The following is a 12956-nucleotide window of genomic DNA, read 5'->3' as shown; positions in this document are numbered from 1 at the left end:
AGATGTAATATTAACCGAATTTAATTTAATTCTTTCAAAAAAAATTAATACGCTCTACCGATATTTTTATTTTTTTTTAACAAGCTAAAATGTGATATATTAACAAATGACTCTGCTTCCTAGCACAAGGAGTACAAAAAGAAGCAAAGGAAAATTACACTAATCGGTCTTTATGAGTCAAAATAATGATCAATTATGATCTGTCAATCCCCAAACAAGCAAGGGGTTGCTGCCACCGTAAATGATAACCAAAAGGAAAGCAAACATTTTTAGCTTTCAACTAGGTAAGAGAAGTGATTTTTACCTTTTCCATAAGCTGCAAAACCGATTTTACTTTATTGGAGAACAACATATGGTTCCGTTCACTCCAAAGAACCCAAATACAACAGAGCCAAATTATATGGAGGAATGAACGACGAGAAGTATATCCACCAGAAGAGTAAATTAATTGATGTAAATGATTCATAACATGTTGGGGATCCACAGAATACACACCAATCCATTTCTTCACATGTTGCCAAAGAGAACAAAAAATAGGATAATGAATAATTAGATGTGCTGCTGTTTCATTTTGTCCACATCCTGAAATACATTGTTGAGAGTCAAAGGGAATAACTCCACGACGCCATAAGTTGTCCTTTGTAGGCCACTTATTGCGAAAAAGACGCCACACACATATAGAGACCTTTAAAGAAACACTTTTATGCCACACCACGTCGAACATATCATCATGATCGTGCATCTCCTGCCTCATGAGCAATTGATAGACACCACTAACAGTATAGCCATCTCCTGTATTTGGACGCCATAGTCAAACATCCGGTCTAGAATCCTGTAAAGAAACGTTAGAAAGTAAAATTTTAACCTCCTCCAGTACTAACTTCTCCTCTCGGACCATCAACCTACGCCTCCAATCCCAAACCTCCCCTGATCCCTCACCCTAACCCAAGGCACACACCTCCCCCACCGTCTTGTCCTTATGAATGGTCAAATCATACATCCTCCGAAATCTCTCCATAAACGTCATCGACCCCACCCAACAATCCGTTCAAAAAAACGTATTTAAACCATTCCTCACACCCTTCTCAATGTTATAATTCTTAAAAAAAAAGAGTTATAATTGAATAAGTTAATGTCTTCATAAGCTTACAAGTTTGAGTTTAAACTTTTTAAAGGGTATATTATTCCTCAAGTTACAACTGGGAGCTTATTATTATTATTTTTTTAATTAAGTTATTGGTTCGTATAAATATATTCAGATTTGTTTTTAATCTTTATAAAAAATAATCACTGTGTGTAGTCTCTTTAAAAATATTTGTCAAGGTTTTTGCTCCATGTTATTAAGTGACATCAATGGAGGCTGACAAGATAGTGCCATGTTATTATTTTTTATTTTAAAAACACATCACAATTTTTCAGTTTAATAATTTTTTTCAAAAAAAAAGATGGTCTAAATTATGAAATTCCTTAAACATCCTTAATGTTAAATTAAAAGAACCCAAAAGAAACTATTTATTTATTTAATAAATTTATGTGAAGGTCGGATTATTATTATAAACAAAATTCCACATTTTAGATTCATTTAATAAATGAAATATGTAGTTTATAATAAAGACCACATATATCATTAATTAAATAAATTTATAATGTAAAAGAGAAGGGTATTCGGGAGCAGGTGTTACTGTATAGAAGCGAGTGCATTTGATTGCAGCCCTTAACAAACCGTTAGACATAGCGCGCGCGCCAAAAGAAACTAACCATAACGAATTAAACTTCATTTTACACTGAAACAGTTCAAGAATTCGTTTTTCTCTTCTCCTTCTTCATCGATTCTATTCGATTCAGTTTCGTAAAACCAAAGTTCAAACTTCGAATCAGTATAGTGAAGAAAATGGTTTGTCACGTGAATCTCGTCTTCTTCGCTGTGTTCTTCGTACCTTTGATTTCTCAGAGCTTCGCATTCACTGATCCACTTGATGGTAACTCTTTCATCTTTTCTTGAAAATTCAATGTTTGAAAAATCGATTATGTATATACCTTTGCGTTAATTAGAACTGTTTTTAGTTATCTTTGAATCAAATTAGTATAATTAAATTTTTGAACCGCAATTTAGAATGATGGTTTGCGTTATCTTTGAACCGAATTCGCTTTCAAGATAATATTGAAGAAAATTATGTTATGATATTAAGATTCTACGTGATATTGTGTAGGCAAGAAAACCTATGCATTTGAATTGATTCTACTCGTATATGCATATTCTGTTGTGAGTAGGGTTTAAAATCACGGTCGTGGTTGTAACATTGTGCTGAAGTCGTAGTCCTTGATAATGCCGATAATTGCGGTCAAATGCAACCGATAAAAGCCGCAGCCGCGTTGTTGTTTCAGCAACGTCGAAAATCGTTATGTCGCAGCTTGAATTGCGGTCGTTGATCTTTATTTAGAACCATGGTGATAAGAGCTACATTCAGTTGTTGATTTTGTCAGAATTTCTATATAACTAGGGTCCAGTGAAGTAGAACAGTAGTTTTTTAATGCTAAATTGAAGATTTTTTTATCAGTATACAGTAGAACATTACTTCAATACAAAATAGATTTTTCTTTTTTTGGTGATTGTAATGCTAAATTGATATATTTTGGAATATTCATGTACTTGTGAAAAGGTTAGATTGGTATATGAGAAAAACAAAAAATTACATGTTTGGCAATCACTTGGAGCATATATAACTTTTCGAGGATCTCTCACTAACACTATATATTTGCTGTATTTTTTTGATAAACAGTCACAGCTCTCCAGGATATGTACAGGACCTTAAACAACCCACAAGGGCTGCAAGGATGGAATGGTGCTGATCCTTGTGAGGAGTCTTGGACAGGAGTGGCTTGTTTTGGGTCCTCAGTTATACAACTGTAATAATTGCACTTCTTCTATTCATAATCAGGATTTTTAATAGTGGTTGCGGTAACGGTTGTTATTGAGCCGCAATCTCTGATATTGCGCAAAATTGCTGTCAAATGTGGTTGATGGGGCCTCAATTTTGGCCGCGTTGCAGTTTTGACAGCTTAAGTGCACCCGCTGTAATGATAATATCTCCTATTATTTCATATCATAATGTGACTGATAAATGTTATACTTGGTCTCTCTGTACTTCGGCAGCAAAATTCAAGGATTGAACCTCACTGGATCTCTTGGAGCTGCACTGTATAATCTACAAAATTTGAAGATATTGTATGTAATTTTATGTTTGAAGTTATTTACAGGATGGTTTGGTTACTATATAGTCATAATTTGATTTACTTACTTCCATATTCTGGTTTTATCAGTGATGTCAGTTCCAACAGCATAATGGGTGAAATTCCATATGGATTACCCCCCAATGCCACACATATGTAAGCCTACTGTTCCGATGATTTTGATTTATACCTGTATTTGTAGCTGTGAGTTTTTCTGATGCTCCTTCTTTTTGGCAGAAACATGGCTTGCAACTATTTCAGCGATAATATCCCTCATTCATTAGCAAACATGAAAAAACTAAGGCATCTGTGAGTTACATTCATATTGATTTTAAGTATAGGCTTGATAAAGGGGTTACACTTCTGATGGGGATACTTTTTACCAGTTATTGATGACTTATTGCTTTACATTTTCTTGTCTCTTTTGAGTATGATATGATGATTGAATTTTAAAAATGGCTCTGAAATCATCAATTTTGTCTTGCAGGAATTTAAGCCACAATTTCTTATATGGACCAATTGGCAATGTGTTCACAGGCTTAGATAATCTCAAAGAAATGTATGTCTTCTTCACTTGAGTCTTTTTCTTTTTAATTTCATTGAGTAAGATATTTAGGTGCTTAACCCAAACCATTTCCATAGAAGTGTTTCTCTGTGCAATATTACTCAAATTTTCTGGATCGTTTAGTGCAAAAGATGAAGCCAATCTAAACCTTTTTAATAAGTCACAATGGAAAAAGTAGTACCTTAATATATTATGCAAGATATAAATAAAATATACCAAAAGCCAGATAGAATAGCTCACATAATCGTCATTTTTTGACGGAAATGCATGGGATAGTTTAGAATTGAGAAGCCAAAAAAGGATGCTGTTTTGGATAAGAAAAGAAATGTTATGTCAGCTTGAGAAAAGCACTCTGATTAGACTACATAATGAAATTAGATGGAGTCATGAGAAAGTGAAGCATCATGTTCAATTATTGTTTATAGTCTTAGTCTTTCAACTCACATAGGATGATTTATTCTTTTCATCAGGGACCTTTCTTATAATAATTTCACTGGAGATCTGCCAAGTTCATTTGGTTCCTTGATAAACCTTGATAGATTGTAAGTTTCTTCTTTCATCATCCTGTTTCCTTTATTTGATTTTCAGTTCGTCTTATACTGAGAAAAGATTTTACTACATTAAGGTCATGTTGATTTTATCTGTAATGTGGTACTTATTTGCAGGTTCCTGCAGCATAACAGATTTACTGGATCAGTCACATACCTGGCTGAGCTTCCACTCATTGATTTGTATGTTATCTCTACGCATTTCTCACGTTTACACTACCATTATTTGCTAATTTGTTTTTTTTGTTGCTGTCAGGAACATTCAAGAAAATCTGTTTAGTGGCATTCTCCCACAACATTTTCAGTCCATTCCAAACCTATGGTTAGTAGTAGTCTTGCTCGCCTGCAATTTCTTTATTGGATATGAAATAATGAACAAATAAAAAAATACTATTTACTCTTCATTAGGATTGGAAGCAATATGTTCCATGCAGCGGACGGCTCTCCTCCTTGGGGATTTCCTTTGGACGATGTACCACTTGAACACAATATCAGTCGCCCACCCACAACCCAGGCAAATGCCATCCAGAATTTTGCTCCTCCTAATGCAAGAAAACAGAAGAAGAAACGAATTGGTCCTGGAGGAATAGCTTTTATGGTTGGTGGGGGAACATTATTGGTAACAGGATTGGCTCTCTTCCTTGCGATCCATTTGAATAAAATTCACACAGAGAGACAAAAGAGCTTCGTCTTCGTAAGCAACCGCCATAGTCCACTTCCTTCACATCCAATCAGTGCAGCCAATGGTGAGACACTTTTAGTCAAAACAAAAAACCAATGATTGAATCATCTAGTAAAATTAAAATGAAGTCAAAATTCTTTGGTCACTTCATATACAGATTTAACATTAAAATTACCAAATATTTAGTCAGACATTTCTTTTATGACAATGGGCTGAAAAAATTTAGGGTCCTTGATAGTTGTAAAATTGAATAGCTATATGGAAAGTGGTAAAAAATAAACAGGCACTTATTGAGATACTTGCTAATTTTCACAGTTATCTGATTATCTCAGAAACCCTTTTCAAAAGTATCATATACATGTCAATTTCAGTCGATTTCTTCATGTTTTATATGTCATTATAGACCATTACATTTACTTGTACTGATGGTTCATTTCCATCTTTAGTCATTCATCTTTCTTCCCACCTTCATTTTTCATGGTGATAGAAATAACAAGAAGAAGCTTTTCTACGGCACAAGATGATAGCCTGCAAATCCCACCTTTCAATGCTGCATCTCTTTTAGATCCAAGGCGACTGCCTTCCCAGAACCATAAAAGAATGGTGGAAAAAACAAGAAGAAGTTTTTCTGAAAGAGACAAATACACCAGAAGGACGAAGGTTTACACAGTAGCTGAGGTTCAGTTGGTTACTAACAATTTCAGTGAAGACAACCTTCTGGGAGTAGGCTCTCTTGGCCCTGTTTACAGAGCTGAGTTACCAGATAACAAGGTAGTACTTTTTAAATAGTGAAGCAAATTCAGATTTCAAAACTATTGCTTTCAGTATACAACTTATTTCTTCTTCTTTTTGTTTAAGGTTTTGGCTGTGAAGACTATCCAAATGGCAGGTTTGTCTTTCACTGAAGAAGAAAAGTTCTTAGACGTGGTCTGTACCGCTTCCCGTCTGAAGCATCCCAACATTGTTGCACTTAAAGGTTACTGTTTGGAGCATGGACAACATCTTCTTGTCTATGACTATGTCAGAAATTTAACTCTAGATGATGCTCTACACAGTGCAGCATTCAAACCTTTATCTTGGGGCCTTCGTCTACGAATTGCTCTAGGTGTTGCACAAGCTATAGAGTAAGTTCCGATTTTTTACTTGAATTTGTATCCTCTCTCAACTCTTAAACGTGACATACTCAAATATTTACAGCTATCTGCACTCCACGTTCTCCCCTCCTGTCACTCATGGCAACTTGAAGGCTGCCAATATTCTACTGAATGAAAACCTGATGGCTCGTGTTTCTGACTGTGGCTTGGCTATTTTAAAACCACTGACCAACACTACAACCAAGATTCGGGTAAGTTTGCAAGAATAAGCTTCAATTATACCTAACATTGATTGATTGCTCTTGTTACATAAATTGCACTAAGTCTAGCTGCAATCTGTTTCTGAGCATGATTTTAAATAGCTGGTGTGGTAACGGTTACTTTGTGGTCTTAGACATCACGATCAAATGTGATCCATGCATCTTCAATCGCAGTCACATTGCTGTTTCTGAATAATAAAAAACTGTTATGTTGAGGACCAGATCACAGTTGCGGACCTTTATTTAAGACTGCTTCTAAGATATCTTCAGTGAAAAGAATATAAGTACCTAGACTAATGACAAATTATAAATTAACAGTTGCAAAGTGAATCATAACGGTTATAATAATAATCTTGCTATACAATAGAGATAGGTTCATTGACTTATGGTCTGTTATAAATAGGCTTCTGAGATTGCTATTAGAGATTCTGGGTATGATTCACCTGAGCATGGCCAACTGGGAGCTTGCTGCACAAAGAGCGACGTCTTTGCCTTTGGGGTGCTGCTTTTGGAGCTGTTGTCAGGAAGAAAACCTTTTGAAAGGTATGACTTCAATCCATCATGCTGCAATTTCATTTGTTTCCTCTACCAGGATTTTTGAATTATGGACTATGTTCCTCTTGCAACGCAGTTTTATGAGAAAGGAAGAGCAGTATCTAGCAAAATGGGCTTCAACAAGGCTTCATGATAACGAGAGTTTGGAGCAGATGGTGGATCCGGCAATTAAAAGAACATTCTCATCTAAAGCTCTTTCTCGTTATGCTGATATCATTTCTCTATGCACTCAGGTATTATCATATTAGCTCTTAAATATCAAGTTATACTAATTGAAAAATGAATCTAATCATCATTATCTTTTGCTTGCTATTATGGTAACTTTCAAATGAATCTACTCACCCCTTTACTTTGGTTTGCAATGAATTGTACCTTTGACACAGCCTGTAAAGGAATTCAGACCTCCAATGTCTGAAATTGTGGACTCTCTTGTATCTTTTATGCGAAGGCTCAATGTTTCAAAGAGTGCTGGTGGTGTAGCTGATGGAACTGAACTTGACCCATTTGAGAGATCTTTTCGTACAACCACCTCCCGCTTTATGCCTTCACCATCATTGAGCTATGTATCTGTTTGATGAACTACTCACACAGTCATACAGATGTTATGTACTCTGCAAATTGGTGGACATTAACGCAATAGGAATGTTAGTTGATCTCTATTCTATTTTTTTCTCTATCCTCTTACGAAGAACAAAATACTTGTTTGTACAAAGTTACTGCATGAATTAGATTGAATTTCACCTCTGAAAAGGTTCATATTGTACAAAGTCGGTGTTATTTTTGGACAGTTGAAATGGGGTTTGCATACTAATTTGAGTAATATTCAATAACATATTGAATGTCTTTCGTTTGCAACGGCTAAGGTGGAATTTCCACTGTGTCATTTTACAACTTCATCGTGAGAAAGTATTTTGTGAGTGTGTAATAATAGGTTACAAACGGTAATGAAAGAAGGAATATAACTCGCAAATATGTGGAACCTACTTAGTTTATCCATAACCAAACACGTCGTACTATTTAGCATTGCTGTTACGTAAAACATTTTGGACGTTCAGACCATATTTTTCTAAGTATTAATCACTACAATGAGATCTGATTGTTTGTGTTTTTTAAAAGTTGCACAACAATATATACTCTTCTTTTATTGCACTAGTTGCACTGGATCTCAAAAGAGCCATTTCTTGGCTTTCATGTGGAAGTCATGCCTTCTTACTAATTGGTGCGTATCTTGTAAACGCCAGAATCAAGTTATCAAGTTCAATTCCTAATCATCAAAAAACTCCAAGTAAATGTGTTGCATAACCTTGTCATGAGAATGCTTTAGAACTTAAAAAATACTGGTACTAATAATATCAGATCAAGAATAATGCATTCAATATCTTCTTGTAAGAACCAAGTACCACAAGTTACTTCATTTATAACACGTCGATCCAAATTTGCATTGTATAAGTTCTGTCTTGAGTCCAACAAAAAACAATACAAGTTCTGTCTAATTTAAAACAACAGGTAATGTGAAGATAAGAACAAAATGAAAAGTAAAGTCTCTACCCTATAAATTTATTCAGTATTTTAGCTGTAGTCATTATCCACCTAAAGGCTTCATCACTATCAGAGGAAGTTTCTCTTCAATCAGATATTCATCATGCTCCAAGACCACTGGTCAACAGAGTGTTGATCTCCCCAATTATATTAACTGGCCTTCCATCAAACATGGATGAAAGTGTACTCTCACACAGTTTTTTCAGTTCCTTTGTTTTTGTCACAGCCGCATCCTGCAATTCACTCAAAACTTAGTTTGTCTCTTGTATAAGAATAGAAGCCAGTGAAAGAGCCAAAAAGGGGCAACAGAATTAAAAGATTAGTTGTCAACCGATGCATATGGAATGGAACAATGCTTTTTTCTGCTTGGTAGCAGAGAATTAAGAATAAGAGAAATAGAGATAAAGGGGGTTATAGTTTGCATTGCTTGTTAATATAAGTCAAGAAGTAGCAGGCTGAAGCAATATAGTGATTTCCATATCATAAACGAAGCATACAAGAAACAAAAAATTGAAAACAAATCACATGGTTAGGTTCTACTAAAACACCACATCATAATTTTTTTCAACAAACAAATTCGAGTAAATCAATGATGCTGTGAGTGAGAACTACTCTGTGGGCTGAAAATGATGTCCACCCTACCCTATAATTGCTATATCTCTGTGACCTTCCAACTCTCAAGCATGTCATATACACTCATTTGTTCTATTTTTATAAGAAAATTAATCTCACTCACAGGAAGAAAACCACAAACAGATAACTTCATGTGAATCAACACAAAATCAATGTTTTAAACACCAGATTGGTAGTTGAGCCGGTGAAGGTACTGAAGCTTGAGGTTCAATATGGTTGAACGGTTGAACTGTAGCCTACTGATGATAATTAAATATATACACTAATATTACAATATATTAAGTAGTAAATTAAAATATCAAGAAATTAAAATAAATTATATTCAAATAAAAAATTGACGTACATAAAATATGACTAATAAAAATCTATAAATCTTTCTAGATTGTCATTGAACCAATATTTGTCTAAATGATATTTAGTTTTCAATTTAAAAATAATGAACTAAATAGTTCAAACCACTTCTCACCACCGCTTTTAAGCTAGGCCGACCAGTTCTTTACAAGTTCAAACTAATTTTGAGATTGACTGGGATTTTGGGCTAAATGAATCGAACACTGACTGGTTTACGGTTCAACTAGTCAAACTTGACGGTTCGTAATGGTTTATAAAACTCAAATGCAGAAATCAATTTTCACTTCTTTTTCCAAGATAAAGTGTAGTATCTAGTAATAGTTTAAAGAGGTTTGGGGCTAAAATGCCGCTTAAATCAGACTATAATACATGACATTAGTTGAATACTGTCTCCTAACATTGAATGAGCACACACAAGTAGAACTCACTTGTTTTGGCCACAATGAAGATAACGAATTCTGTAGTTCCATGCGCTTAGTAGACAAGTCCTTCAACCCATCTTTCAACTTGACTTCATGATGTTTCTTTTCCTCCAAAGAGTTCACTAGTCTGTCTAGAAATCTGAAATTTGGACAAAAAACATACTCCATTAACACAGAATATATATATAAAATCTGACACAGCTGGATTCTTTTCAGTTAATGTGCTTCTTATAAGCACAAAATCTTAGTTATAAAATATCAAGTAATACCTTTTGGAGTTGAGAATCATAATCAGATCCCTAGTCTTCCTATTTGTCAGCAATGAAATTGCCAAGGAAATATCACTTTGCATCGTTTCTATAGTATCAGCGGCATACTGCTGTAGTACAAAGGGAGAAACCGCCTGTACTTGATTTTGTAGCGACAAAGTTTCCTCGTTCTTCAATTCAGCTAACCGTTGATTTAAGAATGATTTAATCTGATGACATAAAAATTCCATACAAAAACTAAGATTTAGTATGGACATAAAATAATGGGATCTCACTCACTCATATGTTTATCGAGGGTGGGAAACTCTTTATTAGCAAAAGAATTAAATAAATTTTAACAAGAATTGCAAGATTTATTGATGTTTCTTTCTGCCTGTCAAGGGTATAGGAAATTATATGAGTGATACCGAGAACTTGCTAGAATAGTAGGTAAGCATAACTATTATACCTCATATAGATCATCGAGAATCTTATTTCTGTACTCTGTGTCTAAAAGCTGGCTCCTTCCTTCCTTGTTCTCTGTCAACTGAGATAAGGCATCGGGAAGAGAAGACTGATTGTCCAGCACTGCATTTGATGCATTCACATTGTCGATCACATCAACATGGGCAGACTCAACACTAATGTCCCAGCATATATCTACATGTGAGCCTAATTCTTCGTTTGATATTGCTGGATCACATCCGACATCCGAAGTTGATGAAGAAGTCTGAATGGCCTCAGAGGCATTAATGATTTCATATGGACCCAAGCCATTACCGGTATCCTCCGTTTCTTCTACAGTTCCAATGTCCCAATCAATTTGTGAACTTTCCACTGAAATATCCCAGTCAATGTCAGGAGCAGCAACTTCCACATTGCTTTCTGCAGGATTTGTTTCCTTGTCACTTGAGTGAACACTGCCAATATTAATAACCTCAGAGTCAACAGCAACATTTAAAGATGGAGGATTTTCACGCATGTTCCTCAAGTTTTGCAGTGCAGCTTCTGAAGATCTCTGCAATCATTATACCAATCCTAATTAATTTATTCAAACAACATGTCAACTCTAAGCCCATCCTTCTATACAGATAATTCAAGAGAGTTGCAGGAACAATGCATCAGGTATAAACAAAATCAATAAAATTAACAATATTTACAGTTCTGCCTTACATCCTTTTCAGTGTGAGCATCTCTGACAAAATTGCAATAATATTCGATCGCCTGTGAAATGTTGTCACTGTTTACAACTTCCAAGATCCTGCTAAACATGCTTGGAAGTGATTTTGCTGTCTCTAAAAGTTCTAATCTGACAGTATGTCCCTGCAGAACAATATAATCAAACACAATCTCCATTTAACAGAAAATAAACACACAGTCTAAATCCCAACCTGTAGGCCAAGCTCCTGACATGCTTCAACATATTTGGCTGCCGAGAGTGCAGCACTTCTTTTTATATCAGCCTCCTTGCGATCAAGTTCTGCCAGCTGCTGTTGAATCTTCTGCACCTGTTTCCTCTGATAAGGACTTCATAATAGAAATAAACAGCACGGTGAGAAACTAAAATAAAAATGAAAAAAACAGAAAGTAAAGAAAACCAAGAAGATCACATTACTTACATTTCATAGTTCACATTTTGAGTGATAATAAGTGCAGCCTCACCAAGGAAAACATGATCCTTCTCAAATGATTTCACAATTGCTTCCCAAGCACCCTACCCAAATAATATTGACAATGACAACGACAATAATACATAATTTCAGAATCACTACGAAAAAGTATGATATCTTACCGCAGAACCTGAAAGACGACCAAATATGTTCCTACTTTCTGTATTAGACTTCAAGAGAATATCATATATCTGTTTAGCCTCTAAATAACCAATCCCTAAAAAAGATAAAGCAATGACACATTTAATCCTGTCTTATGCAAGCAAGTTAACCCACCAAAATTTCTTACAATCAATAAACTCTAAGAATAACTTATGAAAACAACTCAACACTCAACAAATACAATTTAACAGCATTCTCTTTGTAATTTTCATAAATAATTTACACATTTGCTTATATGATGATGCGTTCAATAACTATTTAATTAAGTGTATGTTTGGTTTCACTTTTGGAGATGCCAAAATCTTTTGTGTTTAAATATTTTGATTCAGTCGAAATCAATTTTACAAAATCAATTCACTTAAAATCAATTTTTATCACCGCAAAACCAAACATACAACAAATTATTGTGTATCAAAATAACTTTTTTTAAATAATCTGTAACAATCAAGCTCTAAAATTAATTAATTCGTAATGAATTTTTGTCACCAACCAAACACACACACTGATCGAAATACACTTTTTTAATAACAGAATCAAATGAACTACACAGTAATAAAAAAAAAAACCATAAATTTTCAAACCTTCAGGGTCTAGGGTTTGAAAAAGAGGATCAGAATCCTTAGGAAGGGAAGAGAATTCCTTTGAAATTTGAGCTTTAATTGCAGCAAAACGCTTTCGCCAATCAGAAGGTACTCTTTTACGATCGACCAACCATTCTTCAAAGATAACAAAATTCGAAATCAGAAACCAAAATTGAAATTGAAATTGAAATTGAAAACGGAAATGGAAAAATGAATGTAACCTCCGAGACGAGAAAAAGTGATGTCGATTGGAAGGTTGCGAATGTCGTCGGGAGTTTGCATTGCGAATGAAGATCACAGGATGTTTTGCAACAGTTTTAAGGAATGAAGGTTTTGATTTTAAAACAGTTTAAGACATCACAGTTTCAGCTTCAACTCAATTCAACTTCTGGATTCTCAAATGGTAATTTCAGAA

General features: G+C 34.7%; 2 protein-coding genes across 2 annotated transcripts; one reads left to right on the top strand and one right to left on the bottom strand.

Annotated features, from left to right (window-relative positions):
- The first annotated feature begins 4084 nt into the window (after nucleotides 1-4084).
- LOC25483482 (protein STRUBBELIG-RECEPTOR FAMILY 2) lies at nucleotides 4085-7932 on the top strand. The gene is made up of 10 exons (XM_013612178.3): nucleotides 4085-4338; nucleotides 4462-4527; nucleotides 4601-4666; nucleotides 4753-5090; nucleotides 5514-5797; nucleotides 5885-6150; nucleotides 6224-6371; nucleotides 6784-6923; nucleotides 7012-7168; nucleotides 7319-7932. The coding sequence occupies exons 4-10, from the start codon at nucleotides 4766-4768 to the stop codon at nucleotides 7508-7510; spliced, it is 1512 nt and encodes a 503-aa protein (XP_013467632.3). The 5' UTR covers nucleotides 4085-4338; nucleotides 4462-4527; nucleotides 4601-4666; nucleotides 4753-4765; the 3' UTR covers nucleotides 7511-7932.
- Nucleotides 7933-8315: 383 nt separating this feature from the next.
- On the bottom strand, nucleotides 8316-12956 carry LOC25483481 (CDK5RAP3-like protein). Its single transcript, XM_013612177.3, has 10 exons — nucleotides 12763-12956; nucleotides 12542-12676; nucleotides 11921-12015; nucleotides 11748-11842; nucleotides 11520-11655; nucleotides 11302-11451; nucleotides 10598-11146; nucleotides 10150-10358; nucleotides 9887-10019; nucleotides 8316-8707 (listed from the first exon to the last, which is right to left on the bottom strand). The coding sequence occupies exons 1-10, from the start codon at nucleotides 12821-12823 to the stop codon at nucleotides 8576-8578; spliced, it is 1695 nt and encodes a 564-aa protein (XP_013467631.1). The 5' UTR covers nucleotides 12824-12956; the 3' UTR covers nucleotides 8316-8575.

The sequence above is a fragment of the Medicago truncatula genome, chromosome 1 (genome assembly GCF_003473485.1).
Source record: "Medicago truncatula cultivar Jemalong A17 chromosome 1, MtrunA17r5.0-ANR, whole genome shotgun sequence".
Classification (NCBI taxonomy): domain Eukaryota; kingdom Viridiplantae; phylum Streptophyta; class Magnoliopsida; order Fabales; family Fabaceae; genus Medicago; species Medicago truncatula.
Note: the sequence above shows the minus strand (reverse complement) of the source record. Positions and strands in the feature narration are given on the sequence as shown.